Here is a 23,818-nt window from a genome sequence, read left to right as displayed (position 1 = left end):
AACCTGGCCCTGTTCCTTCCTTCCTTCCTTCCTTCCTTCCTTCCTGCCTACAGATTATGACTCAGATGCGATGAGTAGCTCCTACGAATCGTATGATGAAGAGGAGGAGGATGGAAAGGGGAAGAAAACGCGACACCAGTGGCCGTCCGAAGAGGCTTCCATGGACCTGGTGAAGGACGCCAAGATCTGTGCCTTCCTGCTGCGGAAGAAGCGCTTTGGCCAGTGGACCAAGTTACTCTGCGTCATCAAAGACACCAAGCTACTGGTAAAGCGTTGTGAATTGGTTGCCCTGGGGTAAAGCCCGTAGGATTTTGTCGGCGGTCTGGCTTGATGGTGTTTGCATCCAGGCAACCGATGACCTCAGTGAGGAGGAAAGGGAAGCACTCAACCCCCAGCGCCTCCCGGTGAGCTCACAGCGGTCAGGCGCTGGCCCGAAATAGGCCGCCGGCGAGCGCTGGCTGAGGTGACGGCATCTTTCATGCCGCTGGTTTCGTCAGCCCCCTACAGCAGGCAGTGTCTGCGGTTTGTGTCCGTGGAAATGCACATGCTCGGACTTGCCAGGCGTCGTCAGATGGATTTTCTCATTTGTCGTGAGTCAGTGGATTCCTCAAAGCCAGGTCATGGAAGTGGGACAGGCAGGCCGGGCGAGGTTTGGAGGGAAAGAGTGGCCAGGAAGGGAAATTCTTTTGGAAAGCTGCAGGCTGATTCTTTTTTTTCCCTTAAATCTGAGAGGTGGAAGGGCGATGGGGTAAGTGGCAGAGGAGTGGAGATGGGAGCACGCAGACCCTTTGCTGTAGGTGTTATTCCCGCGGGGCCTGTCCCGGGAGGCTGGTGGGACGTCAGCCCGCCTTCCCCCTCCTTCCTTCCTCTCCAGCTTTAGAAACCCTGCTTCATTGTTGGAATTAGGAATTCTAGAGTATGTTTTTGCTTTTTGCTTTTTCTTCAGATTAACCTCAGGAAAAAAAATTGTATCATTAAAACAGAACACATGAGAATTTATGATGTTATATATCACACTTTACTGGAGCGGATGACAGAGAACCCTTTTTTTATCGTTTCATCTGTGAATTGTGGGAATTTTATTTTACTAGATTCTTAGGACACTGCATATTTTTTAATTAATGGTTTTGTTCTTTTTTTTTTTAACAATGAGAGTACATATTTTTTCCACATGTGTGGCCTGAATTTCTCCCAAATTTAGAATATGCCAAAAATGATGCTGTGGGGGAATTTTAAAGAATGAAAAAAAAAAGGTTTAAAAGATTAATATGGTCCTTATTTATAATCCGACATAATGGCTACAAGATGTGGATATATTATATGAATGTTTTAAAAATATACAGTCGGCTCCCATTTCAAAGAGCAGTTTGAAAATGCACCAAGGGAAGCGCGTTGTGCGTGGGGTGCCCGTCCTCGCTCCCTGCCAGCGCTCCCTTCTCGCCCGCTGCTGTCTTCCCTTCCACGGCTTTCCCTCCCTTTGCCTCCGTCTCCCACCAGATTCCCCACCTTCAAAACCAGGGTGATAACACCTGCTGTTTAGAGCAGTTGTAAATAGTTATGAAGAAATTAGTGGAAAACCGTGTGAGAGCGAGCTCTCCGATAAAACACAGAATCCAAGTTAGTTATTGTTATTATGAGCTTTTTTTGTTAAAAAATGACCTATGATCCAACTTCCCAGATGACTCCTGTTGACATTTTAAAAAACTAAAAAGAAAGAATTAAAAACATGAAGAAGGGGCCAGCCCTGTGGTGCAGAGGTTAAGTTCATGCGTTCTGCTTCAGTGGCCCAGGGTTTGCTGGTTTGGATCCCGGGTGTGGACCTAACACCATTTGTCAAGCCAGGCTGTGGCAGGCGTCCCACATATAAAGTAGAGGAAGATGGGCACACATGTTAGCTCAGGGCCAGTCTTCCTTGGCAAAAAGAGGAGGATTGGCAACAAATGTTAGCTCAGGGCTCATCTTCCTCAAAAAAAAAAAAAGAAAAGTTAACAGTGATAAAGCAAGTCCTTTCTAGGTTTAAATGGTACAGAAAACTATAAACAGAAAACGGAAAGCCAGGCTCTCCCCACAATGTTCCCTGCCTGTCTTCCCACAGGCACCACCATTAGTGGCCTTTGTGTGTATACTTCCAGAACCTGTTCCTCTCCGCGCCTGGCAGCTCTGTGCTGGACACTGTGATGTCCCCAGATCCCCCTTCAGGACTGAAGGATTTGTCCCACCCTTGCAGGGATGGCTGCCTGCAGACAGCTCACCCGAGGTCGTGCGCCCTTCCCAGGGGGTCTGTGTTCCATGCGGTGCCAGGACGTGAAGGCCCAGCCTCCTGGCACAATCCTGCTGGCGCCGTCAAGCTCCCGCACAGGCCTGCTGGGGCCTTTTGTTTGAACTCCCTTGCAGCCATGCTTCTTCCTCTGCTGGTCGTGCTGCCTCCCCGGCCCTACAGGTGTGGCTCTGAGGGGCGCACCTTAGTAAACCCGGCACGCTACTCTGTTGTATCGTCAGCCTCCTGGGGGTCCACCCGCAGGGCCCTCCAGACTGCAGGTTACCTTACTGCTGATAACATATCCATTTGGAGACACTTAACCCGAGGAAAACTATAAGCTATAAAATTTCTCATTCCTTCCACAGTATTGTCAGTTTTCTTTTTCTTTTTTTGGTACTTGCTGAGACTGTGAAAAATCTGATGAACAGTGACATTCATAACAATCTGAAGTTAATTGGTTTTGGTGTGTTTTTTCCTTCCTTTTTAGACAGGGCAACCATTGGTTGAATTTTTAAAAAAAGTGTGTGTATTCCATACATGTGCCACTCAGGAGCCATGGTTTTGGAACTGTGAAAGGAAAGGGCTCTAGAATAATCCTTTCTGGAAGTAGGTTCTGTTCATTCGTTCCCCCGTCAGCAGAGGGTCTGGAGTCGCGGTGCAGGCTTCGCCCTCGTGCAGCCTGGGACGGGGGTCCTGGCGCTGCCGCTCTTCCCCTTGCCTGGCCTGGGGCAGGTTATTTCACCAGCTGAGCCTCAGTTTCCTAATCTTCCAAACGGGTGTCTGTGAGGGTTAAATGAGGTGCACGAAACCCCTCATAGAATGTTGACACTCAGGGATGGGTAGCAGATGTTATTATTACTAATAATTTAATGTAATTCAGTAAAATAACAGCAATAACTATGTTACAAATGAGGAAACAGTCTCAGAAAGCTTAAGAAACTTCCGGAAACCCAGATAAATTAGTAACAGAGCTGGGACCCGGATATCTGAACTTGTAGACCGCATATTTCCATTAGGAGGTAAGATTTTGGTCCCCACCAGTACAGTTAAACCAGAGGGCAGGGGAAACCTCTGCACAGGATTTGTTTGTAGGTTTTACAGACCTACCTAGGCTAAGCAGGGATGGTCGCACTGAAATCTTCAGAGTGAATGTCGGTGCATAAATGGAACAGCATGAGTTCTGGATCCTCTGCTCAACCAGAAAACAAACCTTTGCAGGCATTTTTGTTTATTATGCGTTGATATTTATATTCTTAGTAAAATTGTTCATTTGTCTTTCGGAAAGAGGGTAGAGATGAGATAGGCGGATACCAAATGACATAGGTTGTAGAATAAAGTATCCAAATTGTCCGCCCGCGTGAGGGCTGAGCTGTTTCAACAAACCTAATCTGTTGTATTCGTGGACCTTAACAAAGATGCTTCACCAGAACAGAAGCTCCATCAGAGCAGGGACGTTTTGTTTCCTGCTGAGCCAGGTCACAGATGCTCAGTCAACTGCTCAACTGATTGGGTCGACGTATCTTCACGAACGTGGAGGTGGAGCTTCAGGGAGGAGCAGTGCTCTGTGTGCGATACCTGAGCGTCTGCAGGTCCATTTTCCAATCTCCGAGCATCTCACTGTTCAAGGACCTCCAGATGCCTTGACAGCGCTCCTGTTTTCATTATTCTGGAGTCGTCTCAGTGTCCTGTTTGGACTTCCTCGTAACCCAACTTTGTTTTGTCATGTTAAATGCAGTGCTATAAAAGTTCCAAGGACCAGCAGCCTCAGATGGAACTGCCGCTCCAAGGGTGCAACATTACATATATCCCAAAGGACAGCAAAAAGAAGAAACACGAGTTGAAAATTACTCAGCAAGGCACAGACCCGCTTGTTCTTGCGGTCCAGAGCAAGGAGCAGGCCGAACAGTGGCTGAAGGTAAGCTGTTGGTTTTGTTTCTGAGCCTTGTTTATTGCCAAAGCTTTTTCTGAGATCTGTTTTTGTTTTAATTTGTATTTTCTTCAAGCACAGGCAAACATGGATTAACCTGAATGCTTTGTTTTTGATGGCAGAGTATTCTCAGTCATTACTGTGACTCTTGTCTTCAAGAGGCGGTCTGCCTCCTGTTTGCAGGCTGCTTGTAGAACCTTCTCTCTTACTTTGATTTTCTAGTTTCACTTTATTGTGTCTGGATGTAGATTCTTTTTTATTTATTTTGCTTAGGATTCCCTGGGCTGCTTAAATCTGTCGATTGTTATCTTTCTAAGTTTTAGGAAAAATTTTCAGCCATTTTTCTTAGAGTCTAACTTTGCCCTGCTTCCTCCCTTCCCTCTGACTACATTTAAATATATGCTAGACTTTTTCACTATATTCTACTTCTTATCTTTGTATTTAATATCCTTTTTTTTCCCTTTAGTCTGGTTAATTTTTTCTTGTTACTTTCCAGCTCTCTATTTCTATCTTTAGCTGTGTCGAATCTGCTGTTAAGTTTGTTCCCGTTCACGGGGTTCTCAGTTCTGACTGTGGTAGTTTTCAACTCTAGAGTTTCTGGTTGTTTCTTTTGGGAACGTTTGTTTGGCTTTCATCTCCATAACAAGCACATAACAGGCATGGCTGTTTGGACCGTGGTTTCGGTGGAGTTTGCTGGGTCTGCTTCTGTTATCTGTTGTGCTTGTTCTGGTTCACGTCATTTTGTCTTCTTGTGTGCCAGGTTCTCTGATGGTCATGCTGGTCGTTACAGTTGGGAAAAAATTGTTTCAACAGTTTTCTTAGAACAGCTTTACTGAGGTGTAATTCACATCCCATGCTGTTCCCCCTCATGATTCAGTGGTTTTTAGTATGTTCACAGAGTTGTGCCACCATCACCATAATCTGATTTCAGAACATTTTCATCGCCTCAAAGAGAAATGCCGTGCTCAGTGCGCTAACAGTCACTGCCCCATCCCCGCCCCCCACTCCCAGCCCCGAACAACCACTCCTCTGCTTTCTTTCTGCCTCCATCGCTTCACCGGTTCTCAGCATTTCATGGAGATGTGCTCATACACTGCGTGGTCTTTCATGACTGACTTCTTCCACTTAGCACAATGGTCTCAAGCCTCGTCCACATCATGGCATGTGTCAGTGTTCATTCCTTTTTATTGCCTTTTGTGTCGTATCTAAGAAACCATTGCTCAATCCAAGATCTTGAAGATTGACACTTATTTTTTTTTCTTCTAATAGTTTTATAGCGTTAGCTCTTAAACTTAGTCTGTGATCCCTTTTGATTTAATTTTTGCAGGCAGTGTGAGGTAGCGGTCCAGTTTCATTCTTTCTCTTGTGGGTATCCAGTTGTCCCTATAGGAATAACTTGGTTCTCAGCACTGTGCTTCCCTCTGTCAGAGAGCATGCCATTTGCCTCTGCCACATGGTTGGGAGCATTAGCTCTCCAAAGTCAGTTTAATCTAATTTCAGGGCTTGAGATCTCAGAGCCCCCAGGTAACTTGAGCTCAGCCTGCAGCCCATTCGAGGGCAGGTTTGTATTTAATTTTCACTCTTACTCCAAGATACAGTCCTTGAGGTTCGAATCGTAGTTGTGGGTGTTTTGTCAGAGACCTCGTTCTCGGCATGCCCTGCACTCCAGCTTTCATCCCTAGTCCCCTGGAGTTGTCAGCGGTGCCGCCTGGGCCCTTAGCTGCCTCCTCTGGGGTGGCAAAGGCAGCCCCAGCTGCCAGGCGACCTCTCTGGATTTCCGTCTTCTTCTGGATCATGGCCCAGTGATTCCTCGCTGTGATAATAGCTCTTTCACGCTCTTGGGAAGATGCTGTGTGCATTTTATGTTACTTCCCTAATTGTCTTCATCAGGCAGATTGAGCCAAACCGTCTAGTCCATCATTGCTTGCTAGTACCTGCTTTGAAAAGAGGATTGGGAGGAGGTGGGGAACCTGATGAAACATTTTATACCAATGGTTCTCACGATGTGCAAGTGTCCATTAAACCTTGAGCCTTGGGCCGGCCCGGTGGCGCAGTGGTGAAGTTTGCGCTCTCTGCTCCAGCAACCCGGAGTTCCCCAGTTTGGGTCCTGGGCGTGACCCTCTGTACCGCTTGTCAAGCCATGCTGTGGCAGGCTTCCCACATATAAAGTAGAAGAAAATGGGCACGGATGTTAGCTCAGGGCCAGTCTTCCTCAGCAAAAAGAGGAGGATTGGGGGCAGATGTTAGCTCAGGGCTAATCTTCCTCAAAAAAAAAAAATTCAAAGCCTCACTTCCCTCTTATTCCCCAGGGAAATATAAAGGGCAGACTGATGATAACAATGATTGTGTCTGTCGGCCGGTCGGAATACCTAGACGTGGCTGTTCTCATATCCGTGTCCTGGGAGACTGAGCAGAGCATTTCTTTTTTCAGAAGGAATCCTGTGATGGGGAATTTCTCCTGCTGAGCTTGCTTAGCCTTCCAGACACAGAACTCTCACATGTTACATGTAAACCACTACTGTTCCCAGAGTTCCTTTCCACCATCCTTCTCTCTTGATCCTCAGAGCAGCGGCCTGAGAAAGGTGTTGCTATGAGCTGTTTCATTTTACAGGTGAGAGACCGAGGCTCGGCAGGTGGGGTGATGCAGAGACCGCGGGTGATGGAGCTGGGACTTGACCTCAGAGGGGGCCAGCTTCACACTTCATATTCATTCTGCTGAGCCAGCTGACACTTTCTCTTGTACTCCTCACTTCTCTGGTCTTAGCGCCATCCCTTCAGTAAGGAAGGAAAGAAGGATGAGACAAACGAGGAGCTTTCTTCATGGTCTGCTTCCTTCACCTGGCCCCACTCTTGGTCACCTGTACCCAGCCTTCTGCATTCTTGTGTTTGTCTGTCCCTACTGGGGAACCAAGAAGTCCACTCAGAAACCTGGGCTCTCTTCTCTTTTCCCTCTACTCTTAGAGTGTATTGAGTATTTCATGCATGCTAAAGAACAGCTCCCTTCTTAATGACATTGGCCTAATGTGAAGTCATCTAGAGTGTCATTGGATTTTACTATTTCATTGGGAAATGGGTGGAGCTGACAGTACAGCTCACAAATAGACAAAGACAAAATGTTTTCAAGATGCCGGATGCTGTTGGAGTGAAATAATCTTACATCTTATTTTCCAAATGTGAGACACTTATAGATCAGAGGCACTCGGCTCATTATAGACCGATTCTCCATTTGTTGAGGGAGCTTAATTGCAAGAACCTTCTTTAGCATTTGCTGGTATTTCTTAAAAGGGAAGTAAATAATACATGGTAAATTATCTTTTCCTGAGGAGTTAAATTAATTACTTTTTTTAATGTTTGTACTTTACTTTCGTTATACATTACAGTACAAGAAACTAAGAAGGCTTGACTAGAAATGAACGTCAGATGACAGAGCTAGTTTTAGTCAATCAGTTATGGAAGTTTAATTTTTTTAAAACCAGCAGAGGGGCTGGCCCTGGGGCCGAGTGGTTAAGTTCGCGTGCTCCGCCGCTGCAGGCGGCCCAGTGTTTCGTTGGTTCGAGTCCTGGGCGCGGACATGGCACTGCTCATCAAACTACGCTGAGGCAGCGTCCCACATGCCACAACTAGAAGGACCCACAACGAAGAATATAATACAACTATGTACCGGGGGGCTTGGAGAGAAAAAGGAAAAAAAAAAAAATCTTTAAAAAAAAAAAAGAAAGAAATTAAAACCGGCAGAGACCTGAGATGGCCTAGTTTAGTTTCTTCCAGATGCTGTCATTGGATCGGGGCTGCCTTATCAGATCACCTAGAGATTTAAAAACATAGATTCCCAGTGATTCAGATTCATTAAGGACCTAAGAATCACTTTTTTTAAAACTATATATCTTTTATTCTTTTCAAGATCTAAAATGCTACAGATGCAATTAAAACCTGCCTCGCCTATTTGATTCTCTCTCCCTCATCAAAGGTAAATTTTATCCTGAATTTGGTCTTTATTGTTATGTAGGTATGCTTTAAAAAAGTGCTTTTTCTTGCATATGTTATGTACTCAGAAACGAGAAATGATACTGTTTTTCATGGGTTAAAATTCCCGTGTAAACAGCTTCACACTGCACGGATCCTGCAGCTGCTCTTCCCACCAGTTTGTTCATGTCTGTTCTCCTGTTGACGGCGTTGAGTGTGTTGGCGCTCTCTCACGATAGCGGGCGGTGTTTGCGTGAGCATTCTCGTCCCTGGGCTCACGTGCTGCCATCTCTCTGGGATGGAGACCTCACCCTGGAATGGCTGGGTTTGCAACGCGCCCATCTTCAGCATTACTAGGTCTCGACAATTTGTTTTCCAAGTTTGCTTGTACAATTATCCTTCTACTAGCAATGTATGTGAGTAATCATTTTGTGTGAATCCTTTCAGAATTTCTTTGTGTACATGCAAGCAAATAGAAACGCAGATTTTAATTACCACCCCCCCCCACCCCCACCCCAGCCCTCAGAAGAGGTACGGTGTTCTGCGCCTTGTCTTTTTCTGCCTAAACAAAGTATCTTGGAAATCTTTCCAATTTAGAGAATAGAGCGTTTCCTTTTTCTTTTTTACAGTACGTAGCATTTCATTGTATAAACAGACCATACTTAAAAAAAACACCTGTCTCCTATTTGTGGCTATTGCGTTGTTTTCAATCTTTTAATGTGACAGACAGTTCTAAAATGATTAACCCTGTGCATACATCATCTCACACTTTTGCTAGTCTGTGGGCTAAATTCCCAGGATGAGTAATTGCTTACATGAAGGTTATAAGCATCTGTCATTTTTTTTTTTTTTATTAAGATTATGATAGATTACAACCTTGTGAGATTTCAGTTGTACATTATTGTTAGTAATGTTGTGGGCACACCATTTCACCCTTTGTGCCCTCCCTCCACCCCCCCCTTTTCCCTGGTAACCACCAATCGGTTCTCCATGTCTATGTGTTAACTTCCACCTATAAGTGGGGTCATGTAGAGTTCGTCTTTGTCTGGCTTATTTCGCTTAACATAATACCCTCCAGGTCCATCCATGTTGATGCGAATGGAACAATTTGGTCCTTTTTTATGGCTGAGTAGTATTCCATTGTGTGTATATACCGTATCTTCTTTATCCAGTCATCAGTTACTTGGCACTTAGGTTGGTTCCACGTCTTGGCTATTGTAAATAATGCTGCGATGAACATAGGGGTGCATGGGATTCTTGGGATTCATTTCAGATTCTTAGGGTAGATACCCAGTAGTGGGATGGCTGGGTCATAGGGTATTTCTATTTTTAACTTTTTGAGAAATCTCCATACTGTTTTCCATAGTGGCTGCACTAGTTTGCATTCCCACCAACAGTGTATGAGGGTTCCTTTTTCTCCACAACCTCTCCAACATTTGTCACTTTTGGTTTTGGATATTTTTGCCAATCTAACGGGTGTAAGGTGATATCTTAGTGTAGTTTTGATTTGCATTTCCCTGATGATTAGGGATGATGAACATCTTTTCATGTGTCTCTTGGCCATACTTATATCTTCTTTGGAGAAATGTCTGTTCATGTCCTCTGCCCATTTTTTGATCGGGTTGTTTGTTTTTTTGTTGTTAAGCTGTGTGAGTTCTTTGTATATTATGGATATTAATCCTTTGTCGGATAAGTTGCTTGTAAATATTTTTTCCCAATTAGTGGGCTGTTTTTTTGTTTCAATCCTGTTTTCTCTTGCTTTGAAGAAACTCTTTAGTCTGAGGAAGTCCCATTTGTTTATTCTTTCTATTGTTTCCCTCATCTGAGGAGTTAGAGTGTCTGAAAAGGTTCTTTTGAAACTGATGTCAAAGAGGGTACTGCCTATATTCTCTTCTAGAAGACTTATTGTTTCAGGCCTAATCTTTAAGTCTTTGATCCATTTTGAGTTTATTTTTGTGAATGGTGAAAAAGAATGATCGATCTTCATTCTTTTACATGTGGCTGTCCAGTTTTCCCAACACCATTTGTTGAAGAGACTTTCTTTTTTCCATTGTAGGCCCTCAAGCATCTGTCATTTTGATATATGGCCAAGTCACTCTTCAGAAGAGGTTTTCCAGGTTGCCCTCCCTCCATCAGTGTATCGATGTCTTTCCCCGATGGTCTGGCCAGCAGAGTGTGTCATCAAACTGAATTTTTGCCAGTCTGATGGGGGAAGAATGGTATCTTAGTCTAGTTTTAGTTGGATTTCTCTTATTATGACTGGCACTGAGTATCTTTTTATGGGGTGTAAGAGCCTACAGTTGTATCGCTGTTTCTGTGAACGTCTGTTTCTGTCCTTTGCCTTTTTCGTACACGTTCTTTGCTCAGAGACCTCTTTTTCAGGAGCCTCCCGGAGGGCTGAGGCAGAGCCAGGTTCAGTGGGTGCCACTCTGGTGCAGCCTCTCGTTGTCCAGTGATGGATAGCCTCCCGGGAGAGGCAGGGTTTAAGATACCTCGTCCAACTGGCTCTGCGGTCACGCAGGCAGTTAAGGGAAATGGCCTTCCAAAGCCATCTTGAGTAAAGTTTTACTTGATTTTTATAATTGCTTCTGAAATTCAGTGTAATAAATCTAAACAAGCCAGGAGGAGGCCGTGAGCCAGGTCTGTGTAGAGAGACTATCGCTAGAGCACAGACTGGAGTCGGACCCTAGGTTCTGACCTCAGCCCCACCAGTTTTTGACTCTGTGTCTTGGATGAGCTACTTAACTTCCCTGTGCCTCAGCTTTCTCATCTGTAAAATGGAGGGGTTAATAATAGTATCTGCTTTCTGGAGTTGTTGTGAAGATACAGTAATATTCAGTTAAGCTGTAAGCGTGTGGAGCAGCCCCTGTGTGTAGTGAGCACACGTGTCAGCGTGAGCTGCTGTTACTGTTGCTGCTTTTGTCCTTGTTATTACTACGCTGCTGCTTCTGCATCTCAGTAAACTTGCAAGCTCCTGCTGAAGACGTTTTGGAAATCAGGATGACAGCAGGATGTTCTTAGGGGCCAGAGCTGCAAGTGTTGGCATCACGTCTTCCCATTGCCTTTGTCCAGACCTCGGGAGGCTAGGACTCATCCTCCTGTGTGCCCGCAGAGAAGAAACGGCGTGGCGGGTTGTCTGCCGTAACCCCTACTGCAAAATGAATTAGTAAACATCCGAAAACAGCTGAGTTTGTGCCGCGGGGAGCGTTTAAGGGAATTGGCTGTATGCTGCAAGACACTAGTTTCCCCTGGTGCTGACCTTGATAAACTCCGTCCACCTTTTTCCTACTCTTTCCCCACTCCCTGCAGGGGGTCACAGTGTAGGGGTTTTACAGCATCTCGTGGTTTCAAGCAGCTTTAGTGAATACAGTGGAGGAGAGCTTTCAAGGTGATTTTAATGTGCTGTGAAAGTATCATCGTGGTTTCGCCAGCGTCCTCCAGGAGGAATCCTCAGCAAGTTTACTGCGTGCGTCCTCCCTGTAGAACCCGAGTCCCGTGTGTGTTTTAAGGAAGGTCTTTCGTATCCACCCAGACACTGGCCCTGCCTGGTGCTCTCCGTTCCTCCCTGAAGATCCGGCCTCCAGGCACGGTCATTTCCCTTCACCCTACAGAAGTGATTAAAACATTTTTAATAAGTTGTTTCTTGTAGAGCAGACCTTCTGGAAATAAGTCCTTTCAGCTTTGACTGTCTAGAAATGTCTTTATTTCGCCTTCACTGTTGAGGAGACGTTAGCATTGCTGGTGTCGTGTTCCCGAGTCGTGTTTTCATGGCTCCTGGTAAGGTGTGCTGCTTCTCTCTGGTTGTCAGCGGTTGGCTCTGATGTGTCTGGTGTGGTTTCTTGGTCTTTATCTCTCTCAGCGTTTGTCGAGCTTCTTTGTTCTGTGAGTTGATGTCATTCATCAGTTTTACAATCTTTTTGGCCATTATCTCCTCAAACATTTTTCTGCCTCATTTTTCTCTCCTCCTTTAGAAATTCATTTGTACATATGTATATATGTTGGGTCATTTGGTGTATTCCCATAGACTGTGGGTTCCCTGTTCTGTTTTCCTTCATTCTTTCGTGACTTCAGTTTGGGCGAATACTTTCAATTGACCCATCCTCACGTTGACCTGTCCTTTCCTTCTCCGTGTCCAGGGTACCGGTGAGCCTGTCTAATCAATTCTTCTTCATGGTATCCCATTTCTCATTTCTGGCATTTTTCTTTTTCTTTTTGTTATAGTTTTTATATCTCTTCTGCAGCTCCCCATCTCTGCACACATGTTGTCTGCCTTTTTCGTTAGCTATTTTAGCGTTCCTGTCATGGTTGTTTTAAAGTCTCTGATAATTCTAACATTGGATCATCTCTGGGTCTGCGTCTGTTGAATTGGTCTTATGAGTGTCTGTTATATGCCACCTGCTTTGTGGAAAAGAATACCAGGGCCTGAGGCAACTCAGATTCCCTCCAGAAAAGGGTGTGTCCCTTCCTCTGTCATGCTGCTCGTGGGCCAGCTGCCTCAGTCTCCCCTGTGGCTGGGCAGAGCCGGCCTGTGCCGCGGCCTAACTTTGATCCCCCTTACTGCTGCCGTCAGAGGACCTGAGGGCTGGGTCGGGAGTTTGCCATCCGGATGGCTTGGGGTCTGCGCTGTGGTGAAAATCTGGAGATCTTGGTGTGCTACAGACAAGAGGCCAGCTTTCTGGGCCAGCTCACTTTTTGGCCTGCTGGACGGCCAGCTCGTTGGTTTGCTTGGCCGTTCTCTGTCCTCTGCACTCTTGCCTCTGCTTTCTGTGCCTTGGGAGAAATCCCCCTGCCCTGACGTGTCTCTCGCTTTTGCAGGTTGGCTGCCTTATCCTCTGAAAGGCCGGGACCTCCCGGGGGGGATCCCCTCCGCTCTGCTGCCGTCCTCTGCAGAGCAGCTGCTTTGCACTTGGGCCAAGTCCTTTGTGTCTCGGGGGTACGTCCCTGAACTCAGCTTCCTTGGCTCTGTGCTTCCTGGCTGTTCCCATGCACTCAGGACAGGTGCAGGGAAAGGAGAGGGCCGTGCGTGTGGACTCACTCTCACTGAGGTTCCTTGAGTTCTAAACCGATGTGCTTGCCCACGTGTGGTGCTAGAGATTCAGCTGGCATCCCCTGCCATCCTGCCAGTTAGGAGGCAGCTGTGGGCACTTCTTTTCTGTGAAGGCCTCCTCACTTGTGGGAGTTCAGTTCATTTAAGTTTCTTTGCATCCTCACTGCTCTGATGAGTTAAAAAACGCTGTGATTTTTTTTAAGCTTATGCGCTTTGTTTTATTTATCAGGGTGAGAGTGATAGCCTTGTGTGCCTTTCTGTATGGTAATCAGAAGTTGAGGGGCCGGCCCAGTGGCGCAGCAGTTAAGTGCACACGTTCCGCTTCTCGGCGGCCCGGGGTTCACGGGTTCGGATCCCGGGTGCAGACATGGCACCGCTTGTCAAGCCATGCTGTGGTAGGCGTCCCACATATAAAGTAGAGGAGGATGGGCACGGATGTTAACTCAGGGCCAGTCTTCCTCAGCAAAAAGAGGAGGATTGGCAGATGTTAGCTCAGGGCTAATCTTCCTCAGAAAACAAAAGTTGAAATACCCTGTGCCGTCTTTTCTTCTTCATCAGTGTTGCCAGAAGTTTATCCATTTTATTCTCTCAAAAAAACAAATTTTAGGGGCCAGCCCCATGGCCTAGTGGGTAAGTTTGTGTGTTCCGCTTCAGCTGCCTGGGGTTTCGCCAGTTCGAATCCTGGGTGCAGACATGGCACCACTCATCAGGCCATGCTGAGGCGGCATCCCACATGCCACAACTAGAAGGACCCACAACTGAAAATATACAACTATGTACTGGGGGGCTTTGGGGAGAAAAAGGGAAAATAAAATCTTTAAAAAAAAACCCAGAAAACCCCCTGCACATTTTGTCTGTATTGCTTTTTCTCTATTATTTTTATTGTATGAAGTTCTCCTCTCGTTCCCTTCTACTTTCTTTTGGCTTAATTTTCTGTAATTATTCCAACTTCTTGAAATGTATACTTAGATAATTGATTTTAACCTTTTCTCTTACATACGCATTTAAAAGTGTAAATTCCCCTCTAAGCACAGTTTTGGCTGCATCCTCTAAGTTACATTCTTTTGTGTTTTTATTATCATTCAGTTCAAAATATTTTCTAATTTCTGTTGTGATTTCCTAATGATTTATTTGGGACTGTATTGCTTACCTTCCAAATATTTAGTGATTTTTAAAAGTTATCTATTTGTTGTTCATTTCTAGCTCACTTCCCCTGTGGTCCTAGAGCTTTCCTTGACTTCACAGCACAGAAGTTTGTGGACTTGATTTATTGCTCAGCACGCAGTCAGTTTTGGTGAATGCCCCATTTTGCTGGTAAAGGGTGTGTACTTTGCAGTTGCTTGGTGTGCCAGTCTGTTTATTTTTGTTACAGTCTTTCTTGTGTTCAAATCTTCTACGTCTTTTATAATTTGCTTGTTTTATCACTTATTCAAAGGGAGAGATGGGGGAATATCTACCACTTTGGTTATGGATTTATCTATTTTTTTTTTATTTCTGTCAGTTTTTGCTTAGTATGTTTTGAAGCTATGTTATTTGTTGCATACAAATTTTATTTTATTTAATTATTTTTTTTGTGAGGAAGATTGGCCCTGAGCTAACGTCTGTGCCCGTCTTCCTCAATTTCTTTTTATGTGGGCGCTGCCACAGCGTAGCTGGATGAGTGGTGCTAGGTTCGCATCTGAGATCCGAACCTGAGAACCCTGGGCCGCTGAAGCAGAGCGCATAAGCTTAACCACTATGCCACCAGGCCGGCCCCACATACAAATGTTAAATGGTCATGTCTTAATGGTAGTTAAAACATTTTCAAGAATATGAAATGTCCCTTTTTCTCTACATATTTCTTGCCTTAAAGAATGACTCTCTGATTAATATATAAATTATCCTCCTTCATGGTGCCTTTTGGTGAGCAGAAATTGTTAAATCCAAAATCCAGTATTTCAGTCTTTGCTTCTGTAGTCACTACTTTTTCACTTCTGCCCGAAAAGTCTTAGCATATTTCAAGTCACCAAGATAGTGCTTATGTTTCCTTCTGGAAGTTTTGTGGCTCTGTCTTCACACACAGGCCTCTGACTCATCCATGGTGACTTTCATGTATAGGATGAGATGTAGGGTCAAGATTTACTTTCTTCCGTGTAGACAGTCATTTGTTTCATCACCGTAGGAATCAGGTGATCGTGCGTGTGGGTTCTTTTCTGGGCTCCTCGTTTGGTTTCTTTAGTCAGTTTTTAGACCCTCATATCGAAGGCACATTGTCTCAATTGCTGCAACTTTATAGTCTTAAGCTCAGCTAGTATGTGTCTTCCAACTTTGTTCTATTTTTTCTAAATGATGTAAAACTTTGAAATCATAGTTTTATGTGAAATAAGTCAATGCTGTCATCATGGCTTTTTATTTCAACTTGTAAAGGCCACCTCTTTATGATTGAAGTAGGTTTTTTTTAAATTAAAGAACTCTCATGAAAGGAATAAGCCGTATCCGTCTGGATGAGAGCCTATGAGAGTGGGGGAGAGCGGATGGAGGGTCTGGGAATCTGGAGTGTAGTCCAGGCATGCCTTTAACTGATTACGATATTTCAGATCACCAAACTCTTTCCCGTTAACCTATCAAATGGAAATAATGCTGATCAGAATTAATCGAAAAGGCAGAATGAAAAAGCCACATACATGCACCCTTGGAACTGTACAAAACGGTTGAAATATAAGTGATTTATTAGTGTCAGCCCTTAGGGGTCTCTGTAAAAACTCTAACAACTAACATGAATTGTGTCGTGAAACAAACGCCAAGTCTCTCATTAATATAAACTCCTCTTATCCCATATTGTCCTCAACTTATTATCCAGACTCTCAGTATTTTGAAACACGGCTTTCATGTACCCATTAGAGGCCTTTTCCGTCGGTCACGCACACCCTTGGTCAGGTATGAAAAGCATGAGGCCCGTTTGGCCGGGACACGACTAGACACATGCTTCATCAAGAGTCGCTGCCGCCTTTGTTCCTCTCGTTTTGCTCTGCAACTTCCATTACCAGCAGCTCTTGCCAAAATTAGCTGACTGTGTGTGTGTGTGTGCTTGTGTGTGAGAATGTGTACAGCTCCTGAAAACATGAGCCAGTTTGCAGGGGTCAGTCAGAAGACACGAGCCAACGTTCCCAGAAGCAGAGTGGTCAGGTTTCCTTAAAAAATGTGCAGAGATTGTGTTTCTGGAGTTGAGGGCTCAAGTCGAAAGCAAACAAAAATACCACAGAACATATAACAATTTGTTTTTTGAAGGATTTCTGATTCTGAATTTGCTTCCAATTCTCTTAAATACATATTGAACTTCTCATAGAACATGGCACTTTAAAAACAAACATATTATTGCAAAAACCTCATTTGTGGCTGTTCAAAGAATTTGGGTGATAAACTCTTTATTTGTTACCTCTAAGTTAATCTGCAGGGGCACTTTGGCCATACATAGAGATCGGAGTAGAAAGACCATTTCTTTTTTTTCTTTTTTTTTTTTTGAGGAAGATTGACCCTGTGCTAACTGCTGCCAGTCCTCCTCTTTTTGCTGAGGAAGACCGGCCCTGAGCTAACATCCATGCCCATCTTCCTCTACTTTATATGTGGGACGCCTACCACAGCATGGCTTGCCAACCGGTGCCATGTCCGCACCCAGGATCCAAACCAGCCAACCCTGGGCCGCCGAAGTGGAACGTGCGCACTTAACCACTGCGCCACCGGGCCTGCCCCATCAGTTTCTGAAATAATCCAACTGGCTGGTGGTAGAAACCGTGGAGGTAAAGACTGGCTTGTGCTTATTGCTCTTCTCAACAGTGCCTTCCTCTGTGCCGGGACATAATTATTGTTCAGTTCAGGGAACTTAAATAATCTCGTGGTGTCAGGGTGCCATGAGTACCCCGCAGCCTGGCCCTGGTATGTCTGGGTCTCCTCTGGTCTGCCGAATGCCCATCTCTTTCGTAAGCACTGTGGGGACACCACACTCTCCGCGAGGAATGTAATTTCTAGCAGGGGGAAGAATAATAGAGAATAGAACTGCACGGTCTGTCTGCACAGTCTTCTAAGCCTGCAGGTGTGTGGGTGGGTTTATTGGGAAAGGCTTCTCAGGGAAGGTGGTCGCGTGCGTCAGCTTCCACGGACAGGTGACCGCATCGGGCCACTTCAGCGATTACTCGGTTCCCCAAACCTCTGTTTGCTGGCAGAATGGAGCCGGATTTGGAACAGGGAGGAGAGAAGGGGGTGGTCCGGTGGCCAGGACCCAGCATGTGGGATCAGCTAGGGTGGGTGCTGGTGCTCAGGCACGGCTTTCGTCTGCTTGCCCTTGTTTTTCTAAAAAAAATTTTTCCCCTGAGGATTTCAGAAATCTGTGCAGAGGACTGGGGACTTTATGAGGATTTACTTATTTTACATAACTGCCTGGGTTCTTTCCTTCTGTTTTTCATTCATTCTTTTCTCCATAGAAAATTTCTAGTCCAGTTTATTTCTTCATTCCCTCCTTTTCTTTAATCAAACTCTCTTCAGTTGCTGTTATGTGCTAGGCATTGGGAATACTGAAATAAGCAAGGCGGGACCCCTTCCATGAAAATGAGCACAGCTTGATAGAAGGAACAGACCTGTGAATACATGATGCGTGTGACCAGCGTCTGACAGGACTGCATGCTGTCTCTGGCCGTGTCGAGGCGCAGCCACACCATGTACCCCATGTGAGGGTCAGAGCAGGCTTCCTGGTCACCTGGGCAGAATTTTGGAGGACAGTCCTGTTTAGCTATGAGAAAAAAACCCCCTCCCCCGAAAGACAGCGTTCAGCGGCCACACCTGAGTGGCTGGTAGGGACGACTGGAGCAGGACTGCCAAGGGGCTTTGTGGCTCCTTCCCCCTTTAAAACAAAAGAAAAAGGAAAGAGAAGAAAGACAGCTGTCTTCTGAGTAAACCTCTTGCCAGAGAGAGGTGTCTGTCCGTTGTGTCTTGTGGGGCTCAGCTTTTAGTGCGAAATGCAGGACTTGTGAATTTCAGCTTTGTCTGGATAACTGAACCTATTTCCATTTATTTAACACTCTAATCACAGAAAAGAGCTCAAGGTTCCTGAATGCCTTTTCTGGGAGAAGTACTGGGCTGGGTGCTGCACATTGGCTTCATCTTGGAGTTTTCTCAGTGCCCCTAGGCGTCCTTTTGTGCATGTTCTGGAGGAGGGAGTCAGGCTCAAAGTCTCCATTGCTCACCTCACATGTGTAGCATGTCATTGAATTGGGGTTTAAACCCCATTTCTGTTTGACACAAAAGCCCAGGAGTTTTCCATTGTATTATACTCTTTCCCTAGAGAAAAGGCAAAATCTTGTCCTTAAATAAAAATTTGTCTCACCAACTGAAGATTGAATAAACACATTGGGGAGGTGAGGCCTACATACCTGTTACAGAAGAAGCCACCGTGAAAGCAGTGAGGACAGAGCAGCTGGGAGAGCAGCTGACACCCTCCCTTTCAGACGTGGAAGGAGGGGGTCAGTGAGTGGATGTCACCTTTGGGTGTGCTTTCACCCCTCTGAATCAACAACGAGAAAAACATGGCGGCAAGCTCGCTGGGTTTTTTCTTTCCTTTTATCCTGTTTTAGTCTCAAGTGTGGACATCGCTCCATTGTTTTTTCATAAAACAGCTGAGCAGCAAAATGGCTGGAAACACTATCCTGGTCTCCTGTCGGTTCTGGCTGGAATCCCGGGACCAGTGGAAGCCAAGAGCATTTGGATATGTCTGCTGAGATCATGTTGCAGAATTACCGCACAGATATCTGGGACCGGGGCATTCCATTTCTGCCCAGAAGGCGCTTGGGTTGAACTCAAAGCACAATTTCGTTTCAAAAAGAATAGAAGACATTTTGAAAGATTTGCCTGCTAACTTTTCCATTGCAAGAATGTAAGTTGCACCAACCTGGGGACCTTGTCTGTTTTGTTTACTGCTTATGCCCGGCCAGCAGAACCACGCCCAGCTCATTGTAGGAGCTCAGTGACGATGGAAGGGACGGTGGCTGAGCGCAGGGGAGGCTGTGAACAGCGTGGTGCCGAGGATCGATAGTGACACACTGCCGATCCCCACACCTCTCAGTCCAGGCCGGGTCATTTTCTGAGCTCTCAGCGTAAGTCATAAGGAGGCTCACAGTAGTGACAATGTCCATGATGCTAGCGGCCGCCGGGTTTTGAATGTACGTATGCCAGATGCTGGCGGAGGCATTTTGCATGTAGGGTCTCATTTTCTCTTAACTGTAGTTAAATAGCAAGACAGATCATCTTCACACTCTGTCCTTTGCTAGCGAGGAAACTGAGGCACAGAGAGGTGACAACTTTGAGCTAGTGACGGTTGTTCTTGCCTCACAGTTCACTGAGCAGATAGAGTTGGTCAGACAGGAGCGTTCGCAAACTCCCACCACCAGGTGTGTTTCTGCATCCTCCCCTGCCCTCTCTGGATCCCGGTCCCCTCTCCTGTCTCTGAAAATCTGAAAAGTCTTCCTTTGCTCATCTCCTCCCTAGGTGTCCCCTCCAGTCATGTCCCTGCCCCCCAAACTCTCCGCCTCCCTTACAAGAACCTTGTCAGAAGCCTCATGTGTCGGACGCCCTCCCAGCCCTGCCTCCTCCTCCCTTCTCCCTGGACGTGCGCTCTCCTGGTGTGCTGCCTGCTCCCCCGTCCGTTCCAGCTCAGACTCTCACCAGCCTCGCCCCTCTGAGTCTACTCCCGTGCGGACCGGCTCTGCGTCTTCCTCTTGGCTCTCCATCTGCTCTGTCTCGCCGTCCCCCCAGCGACTCCCCCATCCTTGGTGATGCCGTGAGCGTCAGCTCTTTGCCAGGAACTCTCTAGTTTTTTCTAGCTCTGACTGGAAATTTGCCCTTGCCTCCAAACTTATCCACCTCACTTCTCTTCCACCCGACCTGTCTCTCTCCGTCTCCTGCATCTGAATCAGCAGCATCACTGTCGCTGAGGACAGAGCCCCAGGAGTCATCTTGGAGTTGGCCGTTTCTCTCAAGCCCCTATCTTGTCCATCAGCAGGGCCTGTGGCTTCTTCCTCCAGAATCCGTCCTGAAGCCATTCACTTCTCTCTGTCTCCCTGCGGTCGCTCCAGCCTGCACGACCACCGTCTTTCATGTGAACCGCTGCAGCGGTGGCCTCTAACCCATTTTCCTGTACTTCTTTCTTACTCCTGTGTCACTGCGTCTTCCCACCGCAGTGAGCGCCGTCTGCCGGCTGTGATGACAGGGCGCTCGGGCGTTTTAGGCGCTGCTTCAGGCGTTTACTGTTAGAAGGTGGGACTGCTGCCTCTGCACTTCCACATGGGGACTGCAGCACGGGCCGTTAACTAACACGCCCAGAGTTACTGCCAGGATGAAAACACAGACAGCCAGGCTCTGGAGCCTGTCCTCCTGACCTCTGTGCTATGCTGCTTCCAGAAAGTGACTCCTGTCGCTCCTGTCCTTGAGGAGCTCTTGAGGTTGCTCATTGCGCTTATGTGAAATCCAGCCTCCTCGCCGGGCCTGAAGGCACTATGTGGCCTGGCTCCTGCTGGCCTCTCCTACCCCATCTCCTGCTTCACACAGCACTCTGGGTTGTCCTTCCCACCTCACATCCACCACAGGGCCTTTGCACCAGTAGTTCCCCCTGCCTAGGACTGTTTCCAGCAGTTCTTCGTGTGGCCGGGTCCTTCTGGCTCTTCAGCTCGCAGCTTAAATGTCATCCCAGTAAGGGCTCTCTTGATCTAAATCAGCCACCCCATTTTTGTTAAAGGCCACCTTTTGTTCTTCGCAGCACTTACTGCTGTCTTACGTTGCTTACCTTCATTGAAGGGAGATGGTCCTTGTCTACAGTGCTATCTGCATTGGCTGGAATGGACGCCCCAGGAGAGCAGGACAGTTGTGTGTGCTGTTCCCCCCTGTATCCCAGAACCTGTGTCAGTGCCCGGGCTGAACAGACCTGTGCTGAAGGAATGAGTGATGAGGGAGTGAATGAAAATGAGCGTCTGGCATCCTGGAGCTGAAAGCCGGGTGCGTCGATCCGACGGGTTTCCTACCACAACAGCTCCTGTCGGTGCACCTCGGGCGCGCGTCCCTGATGCGGGGCCTCTGCCTCTGCGCGCACTCAGAAGTGTCTGCACTCACTCCAGGTGATCAGAGAAGTCTACAGCGGCTGCAGTGGGCCCGCGGACCTGGAATGTCCCCCGCCGTCCAGCTCTCCGGTGCACAAGGCAGAACTGGAGAAGGTAAGGGGCCTGTTTCTTTCTGGGAATAGTAACCTTAGGCCTCCCTCAAAGTTTCGACAACATTCTCTGAGAATTTTAGCACTGCTAGTTGGAAAAAAGAAAAAGAAAAAAGCATGTAATCCTGCTTCCTGTGCATTTCCAGGGCCTACTGTGTGCGAAGCTTGAGTTTGTCCTTGTACAGACTGCATGTTAGTTTCATTATTCCCAGCTGTAGATGCAGGAGGGGGTTTGAATGGGCTAATGGATTGAAGGTGTTCAAGGTCCCCTGCTGTGACATGGCAGAGTTGAAATCTGCACCAGGTCTGTGGACTCCTGGAATACAGCAGGCGCTGCATAAGTATACTTGCCCAAAGGTTTATTCCCAGCAGCCCAGGTATTGGTCCCCCTCTGCTTGGTGCTCATTTGCTTGTTGGAAGGCACGATGAGAGCACAGCAGTGCGGGGTGGGAGGGGGTGCGAGGATGAGCCCTTCTTGCCAGAAGTGTATAAACCCGTCACTGTCATGCCACACGCCCAGCTCTCACTGCTCGTGCTTTGTCTGGACGTGCGAGTTCCCGTTTCCCTGGAGAGCCCTGGCCTCCTGCCGCGCAGTTCTGTAGGCGGCCTGTGTGCTAGGACCTTTCTCAGTCCTCCGTTTAGCACCCTCCACCGATAAACAGATCCTTCTTTGTTTTTGTTTTAGTCAGGGTTCTCCAGAGAAACAGAACCAATGGGGGGGGGGGGGGGGGATGTGTGTGTGTATAATATATGTGTGTATGCATATACATTTTATATATGTTATAAAATATAAACATAAAATGTATTATAAGATGATGTACATACGTATATATAGATATAAACACACATACGTGTACATATATCTATATGCACATACACACACACACACATATGTATATGAAGAGATTTATTATAGGGAATTGGTTCCTATGATTATGGATGCTGGCAAGTCCGAAATCTGCAGTGTGGGCCTGCAGGCTGGAGACCCAGGAGAGTCGCTGGTGCGGATGGAGTCTGAAGGCAGTCTTCCAGAGAATTCCCTCTTGCTCACAGAGGCTGCTCTTTTAGTTCTGTTCAGATCCTCAACTGATTGGGTGAGGCCCACGCACAGTAGGGAGTTCAGTCTGCTTACTCAGACACAGTCCACCAATTTAAATGTTAGTCCGTCTACAGCCCGCTCTGAGCTGACACATGCGGGGAGCCTCACAGCCCTCATTCTGACATTGTGACATAGCGGCCTTGCTGCCTTTTGTCCTGGTTATAAAACTAATACCTGCTCAGTGTAGGAAATTGAGACAGTTGGGAGAAACAGAAGTAAGAGGAATAATGTCTCTCAGGAGTCAGCCGCCTAGATGAGGCCACTCCTCTCGACACTCTGCATGTCTTTAGTTTTTTCCTATTCACGTGTTTCTCTGTAGTTTAGATAATCTGACACATAGAATTTCTTGTGCTGCTTTTTTTCACCTACCTATAGACTATTAACAATTTTCTAGGTTTTGAAAACTCATAACAAATAACAAGCATTTTGGCATTTTCATCAGCTGACTAATAGCAAATTCGTATGACTCTAATATCTTTTGTGTTACTCCTCCCCCACCCCAGTCTGGCTCTTTTTCTTTTTAGGCAGTTTAAAATAACATGGTATTTGGCGTCTTTCACATAAGTCTTTGCTGCTTCTCTGACTGTCACCTGAGAATAGACTCCTGAAAGCTGGATTACTTCATTACCAAAGGATAGAATTTTTTTTACAGGTTTTGATTCATGTTGCCTAGCAAATTGCTTCGCAGAAGGTTGGTCCTGTTTCCCATCCCAAGAGCCTTGCATCAGAGCCCCTCCTCACCGTTCCTTATCTTTGGTTTCTCAGGCTGTGCTGTGAGTGCCTGGCTGGACCTCCTGGCCTGGGTCCCAGGGGTGCTCCCTGGCGTGAGAGCTGGGGCAGCCTGGCTTTCAGTCGTTCCTTGCTGGAACTTGGCACACACCAGTTTCCAGTAAAGGCCATAATTCCTTCACTGCGGCTCTGCCCCCGCCCCCTGCCCTACAGGACTGCAGGCACCTGTCTCTGTCTGCCAGCCTGGCCAGCATTGCCTGGACCTCTCCTTGCAAGAGGAGTGTGTGTGTCCCCTGTGTCCTGGTATTGTCCAGATGTTTTGTTTGCCTCCTGACTGGCCATCTCTTTGGCACTGGGGTGTAATCTCCCTGACTCCACAGGTGTTCTGGTTGCAATGGGGGGATTCCAGCTCTACACTCTCTTGTTCAGATACTCGCTTTCAGTCCTAATCATGCTCCTCACATCCAGATGTTAGGACTGAAATAATTACCAGGATTCCAGTGTTTCTCTGTGTGTGCATTCTGAGTGTATGTCACAATGGTTCTCTGTGTGTGCATTCTGAGTGT

The 23,818-nt window shown here is 46.6% G+C and overlaps 1 protein-coding gene across 5 annotated transcripts in view; it reads left to right on the top strand.

Moving 5' to 3' along the window:
- The window catches only part of AFAP1 (actin filament associated protein 1), a 157,739-nt gene that overhangs the window by 79,414 nt on the left and 54,507 nt on the right, over positions 1–23,818 (top strand). For all 5 annotated transcript variants that reach the window (XM_046656236.1, XM_046656237.1, XM_046656235.1 and 2 more), the window contains 3 exons: positions 54–265; positions 3,996–4,175; positions 21,333–21,428. In XM_046656236.1, coding sequence (XP_046512192.1) covers positions 54–265; positions 3,996–4,175; positions 21,333–21,428 — 488 coding nt within the window. The remainder of the gene's footprint in view (positions 1–53; positions 266–3,995; positions 4,176–21,332; positions 21,429–23,818) is intronic.

Source organism: Equus quagga, chromosome 3, assembly GCF_021613505.1.
Source record: "Equus quagga isolate Etosha38 chromosome 3, UCLA_HA_Equagga_1.0, whole genome shotgun sequence".
Classification (NCBI taxonomy): domain Eukaryota; kingdom Metazoa; phylum Chordata; class Mammalia; order Perissodactyla; family Equidae; genus Equus; species Equus quagga.
Note: the sequence above shows the minus strand (reverse complement) of the source record. Positions and strands in the feature narration are given on the sequence as shown.